Source organism: Bombyx mandarina, chromosome A1 (assembly GCF_030267445.1).
Source record: "Bombyx mandarina strain Sakado chromosome A1, ASM3026744v2".
NCBI classification, from domain to species: Eukaryota; Metazoa; Arthropoda; class Insecta; order Lepidoptera; family Bombycidae; genus Bombyx; species Bombyx mandarina.
The window spans coordinates 10,588,122-10,608,817 of NC_143234.1; the positions used below are offsets into that span (position 1 = coordinate 10,588,122).

Here is a 20,696-nt window from a genome sequence, read left to right on the forward strand (position 1 = left end):
TAATAATAATGTGATGTAATATATTGCTGTTGATAAGTAGATTAAATAAACAGCTGAAAACAAGTACTCACTAGTACACCATTTCGAAAAATCATGAATACGGACGCGCTGTGAGGGTGCGGCGGCCGGTACCCTCGTCCTGAACACTTCTGCCGCCAAGAAATCATGCATCCTGGTTTGAAGGATGAGACAGTTATTACATTATAAAATAGATATTTATACCTTACAGCTGACGACATTCAAATTGTAATGTCTTTGGGCTACAGCATCCACTTAATACTAGATTCGCCTTATTGGAACTAATCAATGGCTACGTATTTTCAAGGCAATTAAAGTACAGCAGTAGTCGCGTAAATTGTCGAACCTGTGACTCCGGTGAGGCGGGCGGGCAGACGGCCCCGCACACACGCGTCGTTAACACATTAGACAGCCAATCGTTCAAACATAACAAGAAGCAGAGGCCTTCGGGTTAACAGAACCAGCACACGCGGCTTAATGAGCATTTCTGGATCCAATTTAATTCAAATTGATACTCATTCAAAGACAACATTATTACTTCAAATATTACATCTACTAGCGCTCAATCAATTGAGTACATTTGATACAGCCTCTCCATCAAGACAAAAAGTAATAAGAGCTCAACATAAAATGAAACATTCAGAGGGTCTATTTTCTCTTGACCTTTCAATTTGAGTAAAAAAATATTAAATCAAAGATCAATATCTGTATACAACGAATAACCTCAAATCCAATAAATAAATAATTATGTGGTGTCGTGGGACACCAGGTAGGAACGAAGTTCCTTCGGCTAATGTAGAATCGACACAATTTGCAAAAAAAAAACGTGCTCAATTTTATATTGGTTTTCTTGATTTTTCTCTTAAATTTTGCTGATTAGTTTTTATTTAAGTACAGGAAAGTATTTAGGAAATTCAGTATTTTAGGAAATAATAAATTACGTAAAATAAAAATAAAATCGTAATTCAAATTATCAATTAAAATAACAAAATATGTCTCTTTATTTTTGTTTGACAACATAAAATTACATAGGAATAGAAATAATTACAAAATAGAGAGAGAAGGGATGAGAGAACGAAAAGAAAGAGGGAGAAAGAGAAAGATATTTTTTTATTTATAACTTCTTATACTAGAAAGTATAAAGGCGGAATTAATGCCATAGGCATTCTCTAACAGTCTACCTTACGGGAGTGCAGAGATGAAGCTTGGTAGGTGTAGTGTGAAGGTGATATTACTTAAACATATATTATGTGTATATGTAACATACATAATACATAGTACTTATATAAATATATATACATAAATATATAGATATACATAAATGTATACATATAATCGCTCGTGTATACGACGTGCGCAGGCGCGACAGTCGCTTGTACGACTGTCGCGCCTGCGCACGTCTCATTTAACGGTTTTATTCCACGCACTTTTTTCCACGGATTTTTTCTTACGGTTTTACTATCACATTTTGTTCAGTTCGGTCGCGCAGCAAAATCCTTATCCCCTCCAAGCCTGCCGTAAGGAACTTCGTTCCAATAATTACAAAATAGAGAGAGAAGGGATGAGAGAACGAAAAGAAAGAGGGAGAAAGAGAAAGGTATTATACACTACTCGCTTGTGTATACGACTGTCGCGCTCGCGCCTGCGCACGTCTCATTTAACGGTTTTATTCCACGCACTTTTTTCCACGGATTTTTTCTTACGGTTTTACTATCACATTTTTTTCAGTTCGGTCGCGCAGCAAAATTCCTATCCCCTCCAAGCCTGCCGTAAGGAACTTCGTTCCAAAATATTTGTTAACGAGTTCCTGAGGTTTTTTACTGAGGCTCTAAATGCGCCGGTACCATTACAAGTTGTAAAGAAAACCTTAAACGAATATATTTTAACGGACCATTCATATTTTTAAAGCTTTAATTTCCTCAGAGTGTATTTAGTTGACAAAGGGAAGATCTTTCACCAGAAGCTGTAACACTGCTCGGTAGACCGACGGTCTTATGTTGTTTTTCGAAACTTGTAGATTTACAAACTTATCTTAAAAATGTAGTCAGTGAGATTCAGGCATCTGTCCAATATCTTGTGTAGTATGACGGTTACCCGCTACATGATCGATTCTAATAAAACTGTTGGTTGACATCAGAAAACGATTCATAGCTTCCCTTTAATAAACACAATATTTCTATTATCATTTAGCGTTGTAGACTGCGCAACGCAGGTCACATATGGCGTCGTCATTACTAACTTTTACAAACCCGAGTAACATTAAAATCGTAGCGCTGGTGGGGCACTCCACCCCTGAAGTACTCCCCCGGGCATCGCGTCACATACATACGAACGCGGACGGTTTGGTTCTGTCTAATTCCGACGTTAATTAGTATTGCTTTAACTATTATTATTACTGGTGGTAAGACCTCTTGTGAGTCCGCGCGGGAGGTACCAACGCCCTGCCTATTTCTGCCGTGAAGCAGTAATGCGTTTCGATTTGAAGGATAGGGCAGCCGTTGTAACTATACTGAGACCTTAGAACTTATATCTCAAGGTGGGTGGCGCATTTACGTTGTAGATGTCTATGGGCTCCACTAACCATTTAACACCAGGTGGGCTGTGAGCTCGTACACCCATCTAAGCAATAAATAAAAAAATATTCAATGGAATCGAGATTTAAATCGCTCGTTTCAGCGGATGCTGATCATCCTAATAGATCATAAATATGTGTAACATCCTACAGTGACCCTCCTTCGAAAATACATTGAAAATAAATTTGTAAATTTAAAAATATATATTGTAGTTCGATTTATTAGTATTGGCACAGCTACGACGAATGTTACATCCACATCCAACATATTGTGAGGTATTCGATACGCCGGAGACCGCAAAGTGAAACAAAAAAAATGCTAATCATACCAAGGATTTTTCCAAGCAGATAATTTATTTTTTTACAAGCTGATCCGGCAGACTTCGTAGTGCCTCAACCGATAAATAAAAGACCTAAACTTTTGTATAAAATAAACTTAAAACATACAAAAGGAATCGGTTCAACGGGGGGCACATCAAAGGAAAAACAAAATTGTTATTTTTATATTTAATTCCGAGCATTTTCATATTTATTTACATTTTAAACCTTCTCTGGACTTCCACAAACAATTCAAGACTAAAAATTGGCCAAATCGGTCCAGCCGTTCATTTTTATATATATAGATAGATAGATAAATAGCAGTGTGCTAACTAGTAAAATGCAGTAACAGTCGCCAGTCACAGATGTAGGTACACCTCACCTTGCACCAAACGGAGGTTTTCACTCGGAGACAACCACTTTTCAATATTTTCGTGAGTAATTTGAAGGATCTTTGGCAATTTATTAGTTCCAATTACAACATACAAGTGGCAATAAACAACTCTGTACAGCCTGGTGTTTACATCTGTTCTGTGTACAGGAACATCTGAGGCTAACAAACAGATTGCGAACAAATTTTGTAAATTACGATCAGCATCTACTAATTAATAACGCGCTGCAAACAGCATAGAGCACGCGTCGGAGGGATGGCGCTTGTTGATTCATCTTATTGACTTTATCACTCACAATCAAGTAATGATCAATCAACAATAGATTATCGCGGTTCTACACAAATTACCTTCGAAACTTTAAGATAAAGCCGTAAATTTGTTTGCGAGTCGTGAAAATAATAATGTCTTTATAATCGTCTCGTCCATACTCGTTGCTGTCGTCCTGAGCTAAAGGATAACACGCTCGGATTCCGCAATCAGCAACCAATTCGGAAGGATAACGTCCTAGAAAATCACCACCGCATTTATAACTATGCAAGTAATTGTACTGGTGCGGGAGCATTGTGGACCCGGACGGCTGGGTACGGTGGGTGGTGACTTCTTGCGGCACTTAACTATCTACGGTACAAGCACTCGGTCGCTCTGCTCACTCTTACATCGAACAGTGGATCGATCTCTTGGTCTCTGTTAGTGGAAGCTGTTAAATAAAATGAATGCGTTGCTCCCCCTCTTCTCTATTCCCTATTCACAATAAACAGTGTCATAAAGTCACACGGGAGCGATATAAAACAGATTAATCGCCGTTAAAGTTGCCATTTTATCGAGTGGTGATAAACGTAGCAGTCTTAATAGATTTCCTAATAATAAATTATTTATTTACTATCGATCTGAACCTGCCTCTCAAGACAGTTGTAATTTAGGTGAAATATCAGGATTTTTATTTTGCTCGCATCATGCAAAAATATGTATAAGCATTTGTCGATCGAAAGAAATATAATTTAACTTAAGTTACAAAAATTTAAAAGGATTCTGTAACATTTAAGTTGTCATTAAGGATCTTATTTGCAGAACATGATGTCCTTTTGGACATTCGCAACGTGCTCTATGTTCAAACTTTATGACACGCCGTATTCGACTGTACCGTCGTATAATTCAGAATTTTCAATTACAAAATTGATTGTTTTTGTATATTTATTTTTGAATTAGAATTTAGCTCTGTTATTTTGACCGCCGCTAATATCATATCCGACCCCAGCGACGGGACAACATTAAGCCGCCGTCGCCCACAACCATTCACTCCGGACCCACTCTTGGCGCTTTTAGGTCCATCAAGCACCAAGCACCTTCCTCATCGAACTCGTCGATTATGATTTTTTTATTTTTTATTGCTTAGATGGATGGACGAGCTCACAGCCCACCTGATGTTAAGTGGTTACTGGAGCCCATAGACATCTACAACGTAAATGCGCCACCCACCTCGAGATATAAGTTCTAAGGTCTCACGTATAGTTACAACGGCTGTCCCGCCCTTCAAACCGAAACGCATTACTGCTTCACGGCGGAAATAGGCGGGGTGGTGATACCTACCCGTGCGGACTCCCAAGAGGTCCTACCACCAGTGATTACGCAAATTATAATTTTGCGGGTTTGGTTTTTATTACACGATGTTATTCCTTCACCGTGGAAGTCAATCGTGAACATTTGTTAAGTACATATTTCATTAGAAAAATTGGTACCCGCCTGCCGGATTCGAACACCGGTGCATCGCGTCATACGAATGCACCGACGTCTTATCCTTTAGGCCATGACGACTTCAAAAGAGAACTAACCCATAGACACAAGTAAGTAGTAACCCTCACTGACTTGTACCGGGCGGGCGCCTTACAGACTAGAGTACCGGCGTCATCACAATAATTAAACACTTCCAACAATATACAAAGGGTCACGGCTTACAAACGTTTGTGCAATCAGTATGCCTTTGATCTGTAACATCACAAGAACTTTTGTTATCAGTTCGAGGAAATAAGACGACAAATTCAATAGGACACGCTCGCTTAACATCAGCGAACTGGAAATTCAGATTAATTTCAAATATTAACGACGAAACGACATTCTTACGTGCTCTTAATAACTTTCGACTATTCAAATTTTGAAGTCGTTGTGGCCTAACGGATAAGAGGTCCGGTGCATTCGTGTTGAGCGATACACCGGTGTTCGAATCCCAAGCGGGTACCAATTTTTCTAATGAAATACATACTCAAGAAATGTTCACGATTGACTTCCACGGTGAAGGAATAACATCGTGTAGTAAAAATCAAACCCGCAAAATGAAAATTTGCGTAATTACTGGTGGTAGGACCTCTTGTGAGTCTGCACGGATAGGTACCACCACCCTGCCTAATTCTGCCGTGAAGCAGTAATGCGTTTCGGTTTGAAGGATGGCGCAGCCGCTGTAACTATACTTGAGACCTTAGAACTTATATCTCAAAGTGGGTGGCGCATTTACGACGTAGATGTCTATGGGCTCCAGTAACCACTTAACGCCAGGTGGGCTGTAAGCTTGCCAGCCACCCATCTAAGCAATAAATAAAAACATCTTGTTTAAAACACAAAACTTGTATTGAGCTTTTTAGTAAGTAAAATTCAAATCCATTTCAATTTCAAGTATCAAAAGAGGATTGACATTTAACTCAATGTTGACCATTGTTGACTGACCCGATACACATCATCTAAAAGTCAATAAATTAGTTTGTGATCGTTTTGTGAATTTCCCGACTATTGCCGACATGGAAGTCGATCGTTCTCAAGCGACTAACTTACCAAGGACAAAGACTCTAAAACCATTTGTATCCACAATATCTGCGCTGTCTCTAATCAAAGCATTGTCCCCATTTAATTATAATATCTTCCTTAAAACATCAAGAACAAACAGCTTGTTCAATAATGGAATACTAGAATAATTCTGGAGTTTTTGAAAGCTCTAATTCACTGAAACGTCAAACGCAACGTTTTCATTTTCGAGGCAAAATGAAAACCTAGTCCGAATGTTCATTTAAACATATCAATGAAGCTTTTATTTTGAGCTTTTTCGGTAGAGGGCTACAGTTGTGCCGCTTATGTGAAGCTTAACGGTTATGAGCCTGGCTTGAAACGACGCGAGCTTTTATTAGAGACTTTAATTTTGCGACAGAATATTTAGACATTTTTGGATTGACCTGTGCAAATGTTCTTTGTTAATTATGCTTCGTTGTCGTATATTGAGTCGTATATTGAAATTAAGACGAGTTCAAAACCTATCTGGCGATAAGCGGCTAGCCCAAAGCCCTTCAGAACAAGAGGCTACTGGTACTGCCGGTCTATAGACAAGAGCCCGGTCACATAAAAATATCATTTTTCAGGACTATGCGTCTCGCAGTAACCGGTTCAATATAATGTATTCCTCTTCGAGCATTCAACAAACGTAATTCGTACACTTTAGAAGTAATTCAATTCAAGCCCTTTCAGCATTCGTTACCTACCATTAACAACAACACGAAACACTATAAAATAACCACAATTTCTCCCTAAGCTCAGTAAATTAAGCTTCTGAATGTACCTCTAGAGAATAATTGAGACTCTCCTCGACCATGTACTAAGTTATTAATCTGTGCCGGGGCGCGGGCGGGAGACTGCCGACGAGCCTACATCATAATTCTTTGAGAATTGTTTTAAACGTTAGCGTTGTCCAGTCGCGCAGAGCGGACACGTGAGACTGAAACAATCCACTACTTATTGGGCGCTGGGCAGTCGGACACAAATGATAAAACACGTTCAGCGATAAGTCCTGGATGCAGTGGGTCCCGGAGCCGCCGCCGCGGTGGCGTCCTCCATCTACTAACAGTATTAGAGGCGTGTGGCGGTAGAAACGTGGTCGGAATAAAACAAAAAAGAACCAAGATTCATCCTCGAATAAACCTAACATTTTACGTCCAATATTTGTGATGCATGTAATATTTTATTTACTTGACATCTCTCTGAAAACATTTTCATAGTTTCACGACCACGTTCAGAAACTGGGATGAACAGGGACGTTGGGTACATGTGATTTTTGTTTATTTCTCAACAGTTTGCTTGCTTCTGAACAAATTTATGGAAAGCAATGGTTATTATTGATTAAGAAATTGAATATTTAATTTATGGAAGCAATATGTGTTAATATATTCGTAAGGCAGACTTAGGAGTCTGGTCAAGGATATAAGTAACTGCTGCACACAACACACCATCAGATGGGCCGTATGCTCGTCTGTCTATGTGTCTATCTGTCTATCGTACATACGTGTATGCACAAAATGCTATAACAATTTATCATAGACATCACGCACTATCGTCCCGCTCGACAAATACAGAACGAGAATATTTTAGCTGGTAGAAATATGGTAACAATAACTGATATGAAATATTTTTTGTTTATTTGATTCTTATGTGATAATTTCAATCCCTATTTATGTTCATACATTGAACGTATCGTCACCATAGTTGGATAATAAAGGGATGGTTGCATATGACAGCCCCACGCGAAACAATGTGAACACAGCACAATGCTATCAGACTAATACGACAGATCTGTTCTAGTCATTAAACATAATATCAGTGAGAGTGCGTGTCCTGTGTCTATGTCTCGAAAACTTTTCAAAACGTGAAATTAACTTATTGCTTCGGGTAAGCAAAGGAGCTCGAGACTCAGCTGAAGGAAGTAAGCTGAGGGTGGCACGTACGTAATTCCTGAGAATATTCCGTAGCTGTCCGCGCACCGCTTGATGCGAGTGACCTCAACACCTTACACCCACGCTTTATTAAATAAAGGGACAGGGGCTAACTTCGCCCCTGGCATTGCTGACGTCCCACCGACTCGGACTCGCGGAGCCGAGACGCCAACACTCTACCACAGCGAGCTATGTCTGAAAAATGAAATCAGGAATACAACACAGCTATTGACATCGTTAATAGAGTCGACAAAGCTGCAGTTGCAGTGAGTTAGCCGAGAAATTCTATAGTTTTTACAAGTGGCTGTGGCACAAACAGTTTCCTGATGTGTGGAGAAGCTCACAGCCCACCTGGTGTTAAGTGGTTACTGGAGCCCATAGACATCTAAAACGTAGGTACATACCTGCCTGCCCGGACTCACAAGAGGTCCTACCACCAGTAGTTACGCAAATTATAATTTTGCGGGTTTGATTTTTATTACACGATGTTATTCCTTCACCGTGGAAGTCAATTGTAAAATTTTTTTAAGTACATATTTCATTAGAAAATTGGTACCCGCCTGCGGAATTCGAACACCGACCACTCAACAAGATTGCACCGGACGTCTTTATCCTTTAGGCCACGACGACTTCGAAATTTAGCACATGTGCCATATGCTCATATACATTCGAAGGCACTAAAATAAAACCACGACCTAATGCTAACGTACATTAATCTACATTCCATAGACACCCGTAGACTTCTAAACTACATTCCACAAGAATTTATAAATTGAAAGTTAATATGTATTATGAGCGAGTTCTTCAACGCGCTGCATCTCCAAGTACAAGAAAGCTCATAAAACTTCCAACGAGTCCCTAACAAAGTTACATGCAATACTAGACGTGCCCCGCGGTCTCTCCTACGTAAATTTGAATTGATGAGTTTGCATTTACCCCGGACACAAAGTCGCTGGTGTCACTCTCTCGTCTGTAAAGTACCAAGCAAGTTATAGATTTGTTGATAAGTAAAATCACGAGCGTGCGAACAAGAATGTCGCGTTTATTAGATATCCGCATGTGTCGCCCGGGTCACGTCATTTATAAAACTTATTCTATTTGTTAATCCAAGCTATATGCTGTCGTTAGAGGCTATTTCAGCTTCGTCCTAACGTGTAGGTGAGCTCACGGGGCTCAAGGCAGAGTGTTGCTAAGACTGGCCCTAGCAAGAGCAGTGCTTCGCAGAATCTCCAACCGGATCGGAAACGCGACCCACTGAGAAGATCCGGCGAGAGACTCAGTGGGCTTTACCTATGGGTTAATTTGCTCGTCGAACCCTTCGTCGCAAGCGACGGGTTCGACAAGGACGGTGACCGGTGCTTGTGGTACCTAAAAGCACCATTAATGGATCGGGAGGATCCGTAATGACGATTTCATTCATGGCAATTACATATCATTATTGAGTGGAAACATTCAAAGATACGAACTTTCTCGTTTCTAATATAAACGTAGATAACTCTAACGTGCCTCGTCTCGCGCGCACGCACGAGGTCCCTAGTTGGAGTTTAGGCTCCTGTACATGAGGTCGATCGTCACTTTTTTGTTTGGGTTTTATTTTAAAGATCTCTCGGGATATTGGCATCATCATAAATTTACCCCTTAACGTGGATAACTTATGTATAAGCAACAGTTTTGGTCATGCTCGTGTTCGCTCGTCCTTTTTACGATTGTGATGAAGCTTAGGTCCTACAATATTGCTATCGGTATTCACGGGTCGCATTCAGTTAGGTATTCATAAACCAAAAGTTTGGCTTCATTGTGAACAGCTAACCGTTTCATGGCATTTTATCTACCCCATATTGAAATCAGAAGCGTGATAGCTTTTATTTTTGATGAGTCTCAATTGCATAAGGTTTCATAAAACCGTTTAAAATTTCGCTTGAATCTGAACACGGATAACACTCGAATCACTTCACGATAGATGTGAACAGACTGGACTTACGATAGTATTACATGATCCTTCGCAAACAGGAAACCACTTACTAGCGGATGGGATTGCAAACAATGTTAAGCAAAATTATAGGGACAAAGCTAGGTTTTACATTCCAAACGGGCGCGATGTCACACGCGCTTGATGCTAAGTGGTAACCGAAAACCGCAAGTGTCGCCGACAACCTTGGGAGATAAATTTCTTTATTTACGCGCTATTATTGGCATTGGCAGTGGCTGCCTTTTGGCCATTGATCGCCCATCGCTGACATCAGGGATATAGGAAAAACTATTGTACAGCTTTAAAAAGCTTTTGTTATAAATTATTAAATACAACAAAATCTCTAAAGTTCCTTTGCTTTTATGTTAACCTAGACCACGCCTTATTTGATGTTAAATTGTTACTGTAGTCCATAGACATCACAAAATTAATCTCGTTCATTAAAGTATTTGATTTCAAATCACGACCCGGAGTCGCGCTCTGAGCGACTCAGTGGCGTCCTTAACGCCGGCGTCGTCCCAATAACTCAATCCTACAACGCGACCAATACCACCATGTCGATACTATACCTCTCGGAACAATCCCGAAGCGATCGCGCATACACACTCCGAGATATTTCTGATTTATTCTAGCAATACTCGCTATTGATTGTTCTAATGCCTCTTGATGCCATACCGCTTGACCTATTCTGGAAAGGATTAAAGAAAGGTAATTTAAGATATGAATAAAACATCCCGCGACCCGGCCGAGCAGTGGCATGCGCGAGTCACGTGAGGCGAGGGCCGCCGCAGAAAGCTCCTTTGTAAATTTTCTCAAAGAAAAGTTATCACAACATTGTACACGTTTGAAATAACAAGGCGAAATCTGTTTGTACAGGCCGCCGAGACTGTGCGCTACCGCTGCAAACGGATGAGCCTTCAAATTTTCTTTTCGACGTCATAGACTGTGAACAAGAATATTAAAGACTTAAGATCCAATGCGTGCTACGAGCAACTCCAGTATGAGGAGTATGTACGTACTGTCCCACAGTACTGCTGCGTGGGCTCTGTGGCATATTGCTACACGACATCAGACATTGGCACAAGCATGTAGTGCGCTACGTTCAGTATTGAATTAGTTATTTATTGCATAGGTAAGTGGACGAGCTCACGGCCCACCTGATATTAAATGGTTACCGGAGCCCATAGACATCTACAACGTAAATGCCGCTACCCACCTTGAGATATAAATTCGAAGGTCTCAGTATTGAACGGCTGCCCCACCCTTCAAACCGAAACGCATAGCTGCTTCACGGCAGAAATAAGCAGGGCAATGGTACCTACCCGTGCGGACTCACAAGGTTTAAAATATACAGGTACGACACTAGGTCGTCCACAACCAGGCAGCGTACTCACTATATAAATGTACTCAATAATTTAATAATTAAGACGCTTACATTAGGTGAGGATATAATTTCCCAAGTTCTCGGCGTCACCTTACCGCAGTCCGGTCTGTCTTCAGGGAAATCATTAATGAAACGAAATTCGACTGTTTCGTAGTTTTTACGACGGAACTTTTAGTACTTTTAGAGCTCATTGAGCTCAGGTTAATAACTCGTATAAAAAGTCAACATTTTACTTTTGGGGATTACATTTTCTTCGTAGCTTTAAAGCGCGATGAAAGTATGACACTATAGTATAAGTACCAATCAAGAAATTTATATAATGTTATGGACACTAAAGTGTAAGTGAGTATTTGTGTGTGTATGGTGTGTGTGTGTGTGAGTGCGTATATATCCGCATTCGGACGGAAAGCAAAGACACCCTTTTGATTATTACTTGACCTTTTCATTACCTAACTATATAGCTATATAATAATATATAATCATTAATAATCTAAATTTTTAAGTCGAACTTAATAGTACCCAGTCACTGTAGGACAACGAACGAAAAGCAATCAATCCAGCAATATGCTTCTGTACAATACTTTTAAAGTAAGCACTTGACCAACAAGGTAGCCATACCATTGTAACATCATCCTTACTGTATATCCTTCCCTAACACCCAGATACCCTAAGTCTAGTGTGAGGGTGCGCTGTGACCCCGTAGAAGGATACCTACTCAAACTTGAGCCTAATACCGGATCTTGTTGTCGATGCCTACGTAGTTATGAATGACCTCGTAAATAAGACATCAACAAGCCGTCAAAGTCATCGTGTTAAGCCATTAACATATAAATTAAAATATATCTCGTGTGTCTGTACGACGACTAGAAATTAATCTTGAATAATTATTCATTGTCGACACAGACTTTGATCGTGTTATTGGCTCAGTGGCATTAAGCTTGCATGATAATCGGGGAGTTGCAGGTTCGATTGTTTATAATTTGACACTATTTTTCAAAACACTTTTTCCTACCTATGCTGATGGCCTTGAGAAGCTATTTCAGCTTCACCCTAACGTTTGTAGGTGAGCTCGCGGGGCTCAACCGGAGAGTTGCTAACACTGACCCTAGCAAGAGCAGTGCTTCGCAGAATCTACCACCGGATCGGAAACGCGACCCACTGAGAAGATCCGGCGAGAAACTCAGTGGGCTAACAAAACACTAACGTACTGCTCACTGTAGTGGAGACCCGTAGTGTATCCACTAGTTTAATATAAATAAAAATTTCCGAAAACTTAAGTTCGTCGCTGTTAAGCAGAGAAAAAAGCGGAGACAGTTTCAGTCCACTTGAGCTGCGGCTGCGTGGAGCGAGCTTCCTGAAAAAGTTCTTACGACAACTTTTACCAACCAATACTAAACCTCTTCAAGAATAGACTTGACGAACTTGAAATCACGGACCTTTTTTTCCTACTAAACTCATAACGTCAAGGGCTATGCCAATAATAATTAATAGGAGAGCTCACGAGGCTCTAACCTGAGGACGTTGCTAACGCAAACCCTAGCAAGAGCAGCGCTTCGCAGAATCTACCACCGAATCGGAAACGCGACCCACTTAGAATATCCAGCGAGAAACTCTGTACACTAATGAGCTTTGAAACACATGCGACGAACCAGAGAAAACTGCTCGTGTGCTTTGTAGTAATGAAGGGTGTATTCGGCTATCTGTTCATAGTAAATATGTATGTATATCCTTTCAGTGCTGTGTTTCAACATAAAACATTCTAATCTCAATCTTTATTATATCATTTTACTTAATAAGCCCTTAATATTAATGTGATGTGATTAAAAGGAGCCTGTCTTATCTCAATCAGCGGGATCCTCTGACCGAGCGAGGGCTGCGGGGGGTCAGACCCTCACACGATATTATATGCGCCACATCCATATAATCTTAGGATTAACTTTGTCGCGGTAATTACAGGGATGTTATTTGAATTCGTCGCAGGGCGTAGTCTTGGACGGCACGGATGGGGACCCCAGTCCGGCCTGGGCCCTCACTGCCCATGAGGGACCTCGTGCACAGACGCGGGCGGCGGCGCTGAGTCTAGCACGACGCCACATGAACCGTTCACCCACTTGATATACTTTATCAATCATTAGTACAATCGGTATTTTCGAATGGCATTTGGTCTTTCGTCCAACAATTGAATAAGTCTCTGTAATTCAGTTATTTAGAAGTTCATTTCGGAGGACGGCTTACAAAGGTAAATTTGATGGTTATTTTTGTCTTAAAGTTCAATTAGTTTGTTGGTCGAAGCTCGATGAGACATTCTCGTGTCATTAAACTGATTCGAGATAGAGCACGTACCTTAATAGGCGTTCTATCGTTTTCTTACATCGCCTTCATTTTCATTTGGACTTTATTTCGTGGAGATACGGCTGTAATCGTCCCGCGTTTGACAGTGTCGGTTAATACGTTCTTCCAGTGAACTTGATACTGGGGTACTTAAAATGACGTTGTGTTGGCCACGGGCTACGGTTACATCTAACGGCAGGTGAGCCGCTGATTTGATCCCTCGTCAGGCTCGCGGCGCACGCGGCGTAGCGTTGCGGGAACTAAAGCTTTCTTGATTGTGTTTCTATTTCAGAACGAAATATAATTTGGTAGACTGGCACACAACCCGCGTAGTTTTAAGCTGCCCATTGCCAGAACTCAACATAAGGTTTACTTTAGGCTGCAGGCTCATCAGCCTGACGCCGACGAGAGACAAGTAGTGTCCAGTACAGCACGCAACCCTTGCACCCTCCAGTCCGCTTAGTGTGGTTCCCCACTCCCACTAGTTAACGAATTCTATACTGTTATCCTTCGAAAACACTTGGAGCGCTTAACTTTCTTTGTTTTATTTACATTATCATCGTTTGTAGTTGTAATATTCTGGTTCGTAGCGAAAACATGAACGGGAAGTTAGATTAAAATATGCACATAGAGATGTTGTCGGATTCAGCCTATGATTGAATAATATTGTTTTAGGAGGTAGTTTGAAAATATTTCAGTAATAGTATGTTGTGACGTCACTAATCAGGAGTCCGAAGTGGGGTAAAGTGGGCTCATCTATTGCGTCATCGCGTCGGCTGTATCGCGCTCTGAACACTATAATAAGTTTATTTATTATTCATTCAATTTATTATAAGATATTTCATATTGCCGTTTTATCCGAAAAAATAACATCATGAAATAAAAATCAAACCGGCAAAATTTGCGTAATTATTGGCGGTAGGACCTCTTGAGAGTCCGCATGGGTACGTACCACGTAATACGTTTCGTTAGAAGGGCGAGGCAGCCGTTGTGACTATACTGAGACCTTAGAACGTATATCTTCTCAAGGTGGGTGGCGCATTTACGTTGTAGATGTCTAGGGGCTCGGTAACCACTTAAAACCAGGTGAGCCGTGAGTTCGTCCACCCAACTAAGCAATAAAAAAAGAAACATATATTACATAAAATATGGATTATTATTTGCCATCTTAGAATGGCTTCAATACTTATACCTAAACGCAATTATGTTTTAATAACATGATATTTATATTTTATAGATTAAACTATTTTATAGATTATTTTCAATAAATACATTTCAGATTTATCATTTTGGCATGAAGTGTTGTCATATTCTTAGTTCTGCTGATCTACGGCTGGCTTTGAAACCGTACTCCCGAATGCGCCACACGAAACCTAGTCAGTTAACATACACTTCAAGAGCACAATAAGCTTTAAGCTTAGAAACTTTTATAAATTATCTCTACTACGAGTATTCGAATTCACTTGAAAACAACGCTTCAAAAGCTCAAAAGGCTGCGCAGAACTTTCACTTCCGTCTTTTCGAACTTGTAGTTCTAAAGCTGTCATTACGTAGTTACATAAAGTTTATCGTAAAGTTTAAAAGCTCAAAGTTTAAACCTTAACGTATTTCCATATGTAAATCAGTTTATGTTCGCGAGTGCTCACGCTGGTCACGGAGACACAGGGCGCCCCCGGCACAGTGGTGTCGCGCTGAGACGTATTAACGAAACCACATACTCAAAACTGGACCCGGACCAATATGATGGACCCTTATTGACTATGTTAATGGACATTGTTAATGAATATTATTTACTCTGCACTACTTTACTTACACCTTTGGTTAACTGGTAGAGAATGTCTTAGGCATCAAGTCCGCCAATGTAGATAAATACATTAAGTTTAATAAATAAATAAAATAATAACACATTTAATGTATATTTAAGTCCATTGTTAATCCAGGGTCCTTGCCTGTTTCTGCCGCGACATGCCGCCGCACGACCCACACACTCATTCAATGCGTCGAACGCGCATCGTAAGGTCCGGTAGTGGATACTAACTTATAGGTCATTTCCGTTGTATTTACAAAATGTGTATTTTTATATACCTACGCTTACCTTGTCTCATTATGAATGAGTTAATTTTAATTGAATACATTATGTAGCCGTTTTCATTCGCTCTCCTCCGATGAATTGTGAAATATTAAAAGCAAACAACCCCTGTGAACCCTGCTCTAAGCATATTTAAGCACAAAATACTAAAACGTGCTTGAAAGTAAATTTTAATTTTACATACATGTATATGAGCTCTTGAGAACTCACTTCTGACCTCTACTGAGTTGCTTCTGTAGCTTCAGCATTGATCATGAACGAGTAATTAGAAATAAATGGAAGTGCGTTTATGTACTTAACAATTACTAAAGTTAATTATTATTATTTATATTATACATATTATTATCCCATGTCAAATTGGGATGATCATTGGACTAGTGTACTCACTGACCAGCTGTTAGACTATAGTTCACATCTAAGAGTACTGTTTCATTGAGATCACGGCTGCAAGAGTGTTCAACACTCTTATAGGTATAACTACCCTCATTCTATTTTAAAAAGCCAATATAATTTGAACCACCATCCCCTACAACTATTCAACCATAAAGCTCAAGGTAACTGGCCCAATTGAAACAGCTTAAGTTGAACCGCCTCTGGGCTTGTATGTTGTAAAGTGAAGCTCAAGATATGTGGTTACACTGAAAGCTCATTTGGAATTCAATCGTACAGTTTTGTAAACAAGCTCTGAGGATATTCTTGGGACTTTTATTAGAATAGCCGGCATTTTTGTGTGACGCCATATAGCTTTTAAATTGTTATAGAGCTTTCGAAAGCTTATTTTATCTTAGCCGAGGTACGAGTGTTTTTGCCGAAAAGCACTCTTTTTGCGGGAGTGAAGTTGTTAAAATGTTTAGCTTTTGGTTTGTCGTAGTTATGTCCAGCTGTCCAAGTTGAACGAAAGTTTGTGAATAGTAGTGAAACTCTTACAGATCCGACTCGTCCTCTACGTATCATATCGTTAAATCTTGTTTCAAATAAATCGTTTTATGATGACAAGTGATCACTCAGCACAAAGAGATCAACAAATGTAATTAGCATCACCCATCGTATACAGAACATCGGCTGCCCCACCCTTTAAACCGGAACGAGGTTTCTGTCTTGCCTTCCACTGGGCTACCGAGTCCTAGAAATGCAACATAATTCATAGTGAACTGAATATTAAACCCACAGACCGCCGCGCCCGGTTCGACATATTGCGATGACTTTACAAATAAACTTCGGTACTAAAGCCTTCACGAAGCAATAACTGTCTGTGTGTGCGTGGAGTATTTATAATAAGAAAGTATGTTAATAGAAGGAAAAAAACCATATAAAAATGTTAGTTGAACCAAAAGTCTTTCGAGACGTAAAGATTTGTTGACATTAAAATCCCTTATGTTTGTCTTTAATCTAACGACGCGCGCGCGCGTGTGTGTGTGTGTGTGTGTGAGGACAGAAATGAGACAATCTGTGATTTTAAATACAGAATTTCCATCTTAACTCATGTACAATATGATTTGTTTCTATATACTCGTACATATAAACTAATGTTTTATTTCCGAAGATGTTACTTAAGGAAATGTTGGTCCCGCAGGAAGCGGCGTCGTCACTCGGTGGATCGATCTCCCACATGACGTGGGCATTATCATTATCACGTTATCTTGCACGTTATGTTGGCGTGATAAGCTTTCAGAACGCCTTCCGTTCCAAGGAGGACTAACGTCATACAGTTGGTCATTAAATTTAAAATCATATTTGACTTCAACCTGCCGACCGGGCTGATCGGAGATAGGGATTCAGATGGACTTCTTCTTTCCTGTGCTAAAAGTAGACGAGAGCAGTCAAGTTGACAGTTTCCTGGCCTCAAACCTGTCAGGAATGAATTCCAATGTGAAGGATGAGATAGACTTCGGATCCAGTTCGTGATGCCGACGACATGGTAGGTGCTCATTACTGGTGGTAGGACCTCTTGTGAGTCCGCACGGGTAGGTACCACCACCCTGCCTATTTCTGCCGTGAAGCAGTAATGCGTTTCGGCTTGAACGGCGGGGCAGCCGTTGTAACTATACTGAGACCTTAGAGTCCTTAGAGAGCGAGATCATATTTCAAGGCGGGTGGCGCATTTACGTTGTAAGCTCTATGGTATGCTGTATGGCAGCTCTATGGTAGTAACAAAACCGTCGCTTATATCGGCACTACATATTGATAACGTACGACTTCCGGAACAACGCGTGACACTGTAAAGAGCGTCTTACAAATACTAATAACGATATAATTAATGCGCTCAATAAAACCCTAAAAGACCGTTTCAAGCTCCAAATTTATAAAATTAACTAGCTGTACCCGTCCGCTTCGCTGGACATTTAAAATGAACATTATTATTTCTCACCCCCACAAAGATTCTCATCATTAACGCCCCCGCAACTGGTGTGGGGAGTCCAACACTCATATAAATATTAGCCTATCCATTAAGTACCTACATGTATTTTCAACATGGATACCGAGTTTCAAGTCAATCGGTTGTGTGGTTCAGTAGTTATAACGGGACATCCGTAAAAACCACTGTAGATTTATATATTAGTATAGATTCATTTTCCATCACAAATGTCTCCGATTAACAACGCCTCAAAGTCCAAAGTTACATACAATCGTATAACACAGGGGAAAAGCTTTCGGAAGCGCGAACTACTACGGTCCCTCTTTCCGGTTGGGCTTCTATTTTGAGAACAAATTAAACATCATTAATATTTCCAGCGAGTCAGCGGGTGATTAGGAACTACGCGTCACCGTATACTTGAACTTTGTATTGTTTGTAGAGGTAGGGTCCATGACGACATTTAATCACACACGGTAAACAGCTGAATGCTTTATTTAAATTATGAAATAAAAAGAAAAAAAGTTGCAAAAGGACTCTTTTTTATGTTTTTTTTAAAGCTTAGATGTGTGGACGAGCTCACGGCCCACCTGGTGTTAAGTGGTTACTGGAGCCCATAGACATCTACAACGTAAAAGCCCCACACGCCTTGAGATATAAGTTCTAAGGTCTCAGTATAGTTACAACGGCTGCCCCACCCTTCAAACCGAAACGCATTACTGCTTCATGGCAGAAATAGGCAGGGCGGTGGTACCGAGCCGTGCGGACTCACAAGAAGTCCTACCACCAGTAATTACGCAAATTATAATTTTGCGGGTTTGATTTTTATTACACGATGTTATTCCTTCACCGTGGAAGTCAATCGTGAACAATTGTTAAGTACGTATTTCATTAGAAAAATTGGTACCCGCCTGCGGAATTCGAACACCGGTGCATCGCTACACACGAATGCACCGGACTTCTTATCCTTTAGGTCACGACGATTTCAAAATCCTTCGACTCTCTTATATCGTGTCAAAGGATACCGGGGACACGCAGCGTTTCGGCCCTAGTGCTGCTCACGAGCCACGCGCCTCACCCCATGACCACCAGAACGATCCAGCAGTCGGATTATGTGATCAATAGAGCTCAGAGCTCCTAGTGCTTAAGCCGGGTACTGACATTTTTATTATAAGACTTACACTTCACGGAAGTTTTTCGTGAACATTAGTTGAGTGTGTGTTTTAATTAAAAATATTGGTACCCTACAGGACTTGAACTCTGCCATGGTCTCATCGCTCCATGCACCCTTCCGAATCTTATCTTTTAGGTCACGGCATCAAGTTCTGTATTATAATAGCAAGCAGGTTGGGGAGTCAAACAGTGTAGGCCACGTTATAGCAATGAATGGCCAAACGCGTGCGTCCACCTCCTATAATACCGAACATATGGAGCGAAGTGAACCCGACTAATCCGCTTCCTTCCATTAACTAATACCAGATAATTGTCACGCTAGCCCCGAAATAATTGACACGGCCATTTAGCGTCAAGACTTGCCCTAGCCGGGTAGTTTGCACGAACGCGGCTAAGTACAGAATAATGATCTTACTCAAACAGCTTAAAAATAAACAAAGGACTTTTATTACTTTGTGGTAATTTAGAGAGACAAGTGGCCTCATGCCCCACCTCATTTCAAGTGGTCAAGAAGCCCATAGTCATCACCTCATACACCTACCGAGCGGGCTGGCCGTGTGCGCTCTACCCGTAGATAGCAAACCTTGTTTCGTATCGCAGAATGCTGTCGGCTTGTCTCCCATTGTTGCTGGTGCTGGGCGCCGCGCTCGCCACCGAGCAGGTTGCCGAGCATGGCGCCGAGCAAGTCGCCGAGCATGCGGCCCCGCTGGAGAAGCGCTCGCCCCAGTACGACTTCGGTCTCGGCAAGCGCGCCTACAGCTATGTCTCCGAGTACAAGAGGCTTCCCGTCTATAACTTTGGATTGGGAAAGAGGTATGTAGTTTATTTATTTATTTATTTAGTCTACTTACAAATTAACAGTATAAACCAAAACATTTGTAAGGTATTAATAATTAGCTTAAGTAATTCCTAACAACAACAATAAATCGCTGCAAACCATCATGGAATATATCCATTTCCGGAGCATAGGCTAGAAAGCCATTGACTAGCGAGACAGCACGATGCGTCGGAGAGTTAGCGGTGTGCTGCGTAGTTAATGGGATACTTTCAGTTAGAGGATATTATTATCATAATTTTGGCACGTGAACAAAGAAGGTGCTGGATGGATAGTATTACGTTGCGTGTTCCCAGGTCTCGCCCGTACTTGTTCGGTCTGGGCAAGCGGTCGGCGGGCGCGGAGCAGCCTGATGACGACATCTCCAACGAAGTCGACCAGAACACACTCGATGAACTCTTCGATCAATATGATGACTCTGCAGGTATATACTTGACTAGTGACCCGCCCTCGCTTCGCTTCGGAAACATTAAAACACACATGAAACCAAAAAATAAAATTTTTTAAAAAAAATTAAAAA

At 40.8% G+C, this 20,696-nt stretch overlaps 1 protein-coding gene across 2 annotated transcripts in view; it reads left to right on the plus strand.

Annotated features, from left to right (window-relative positions):
- The window catches only part of AST-A (allatostatin A), a 33,913-nt gene that overhangs the window by 8,793 nt on the left and 4,424 nt on the right, over window positions 1-20,696 (plus strand). For both annotated transcript variants that reach the window (XM_089739438.1, XM_089739439.1), the window contains exons 2-3: window positions 19,942-20,154; window positions 20,473-20,600. In XM_089739438.1, the coding sequence (XP_089595564.1) occupies window positions 19,943-20,154; window positions 20,473-20,600 (340 nt within the window). In that variant the 5' untranslated portion in view covers window position 19,942. The remainder of the gene's footprint in view (window positions 1-19,941; window positions 20,155-20,472; window positions 20,601-20,696) is intronic.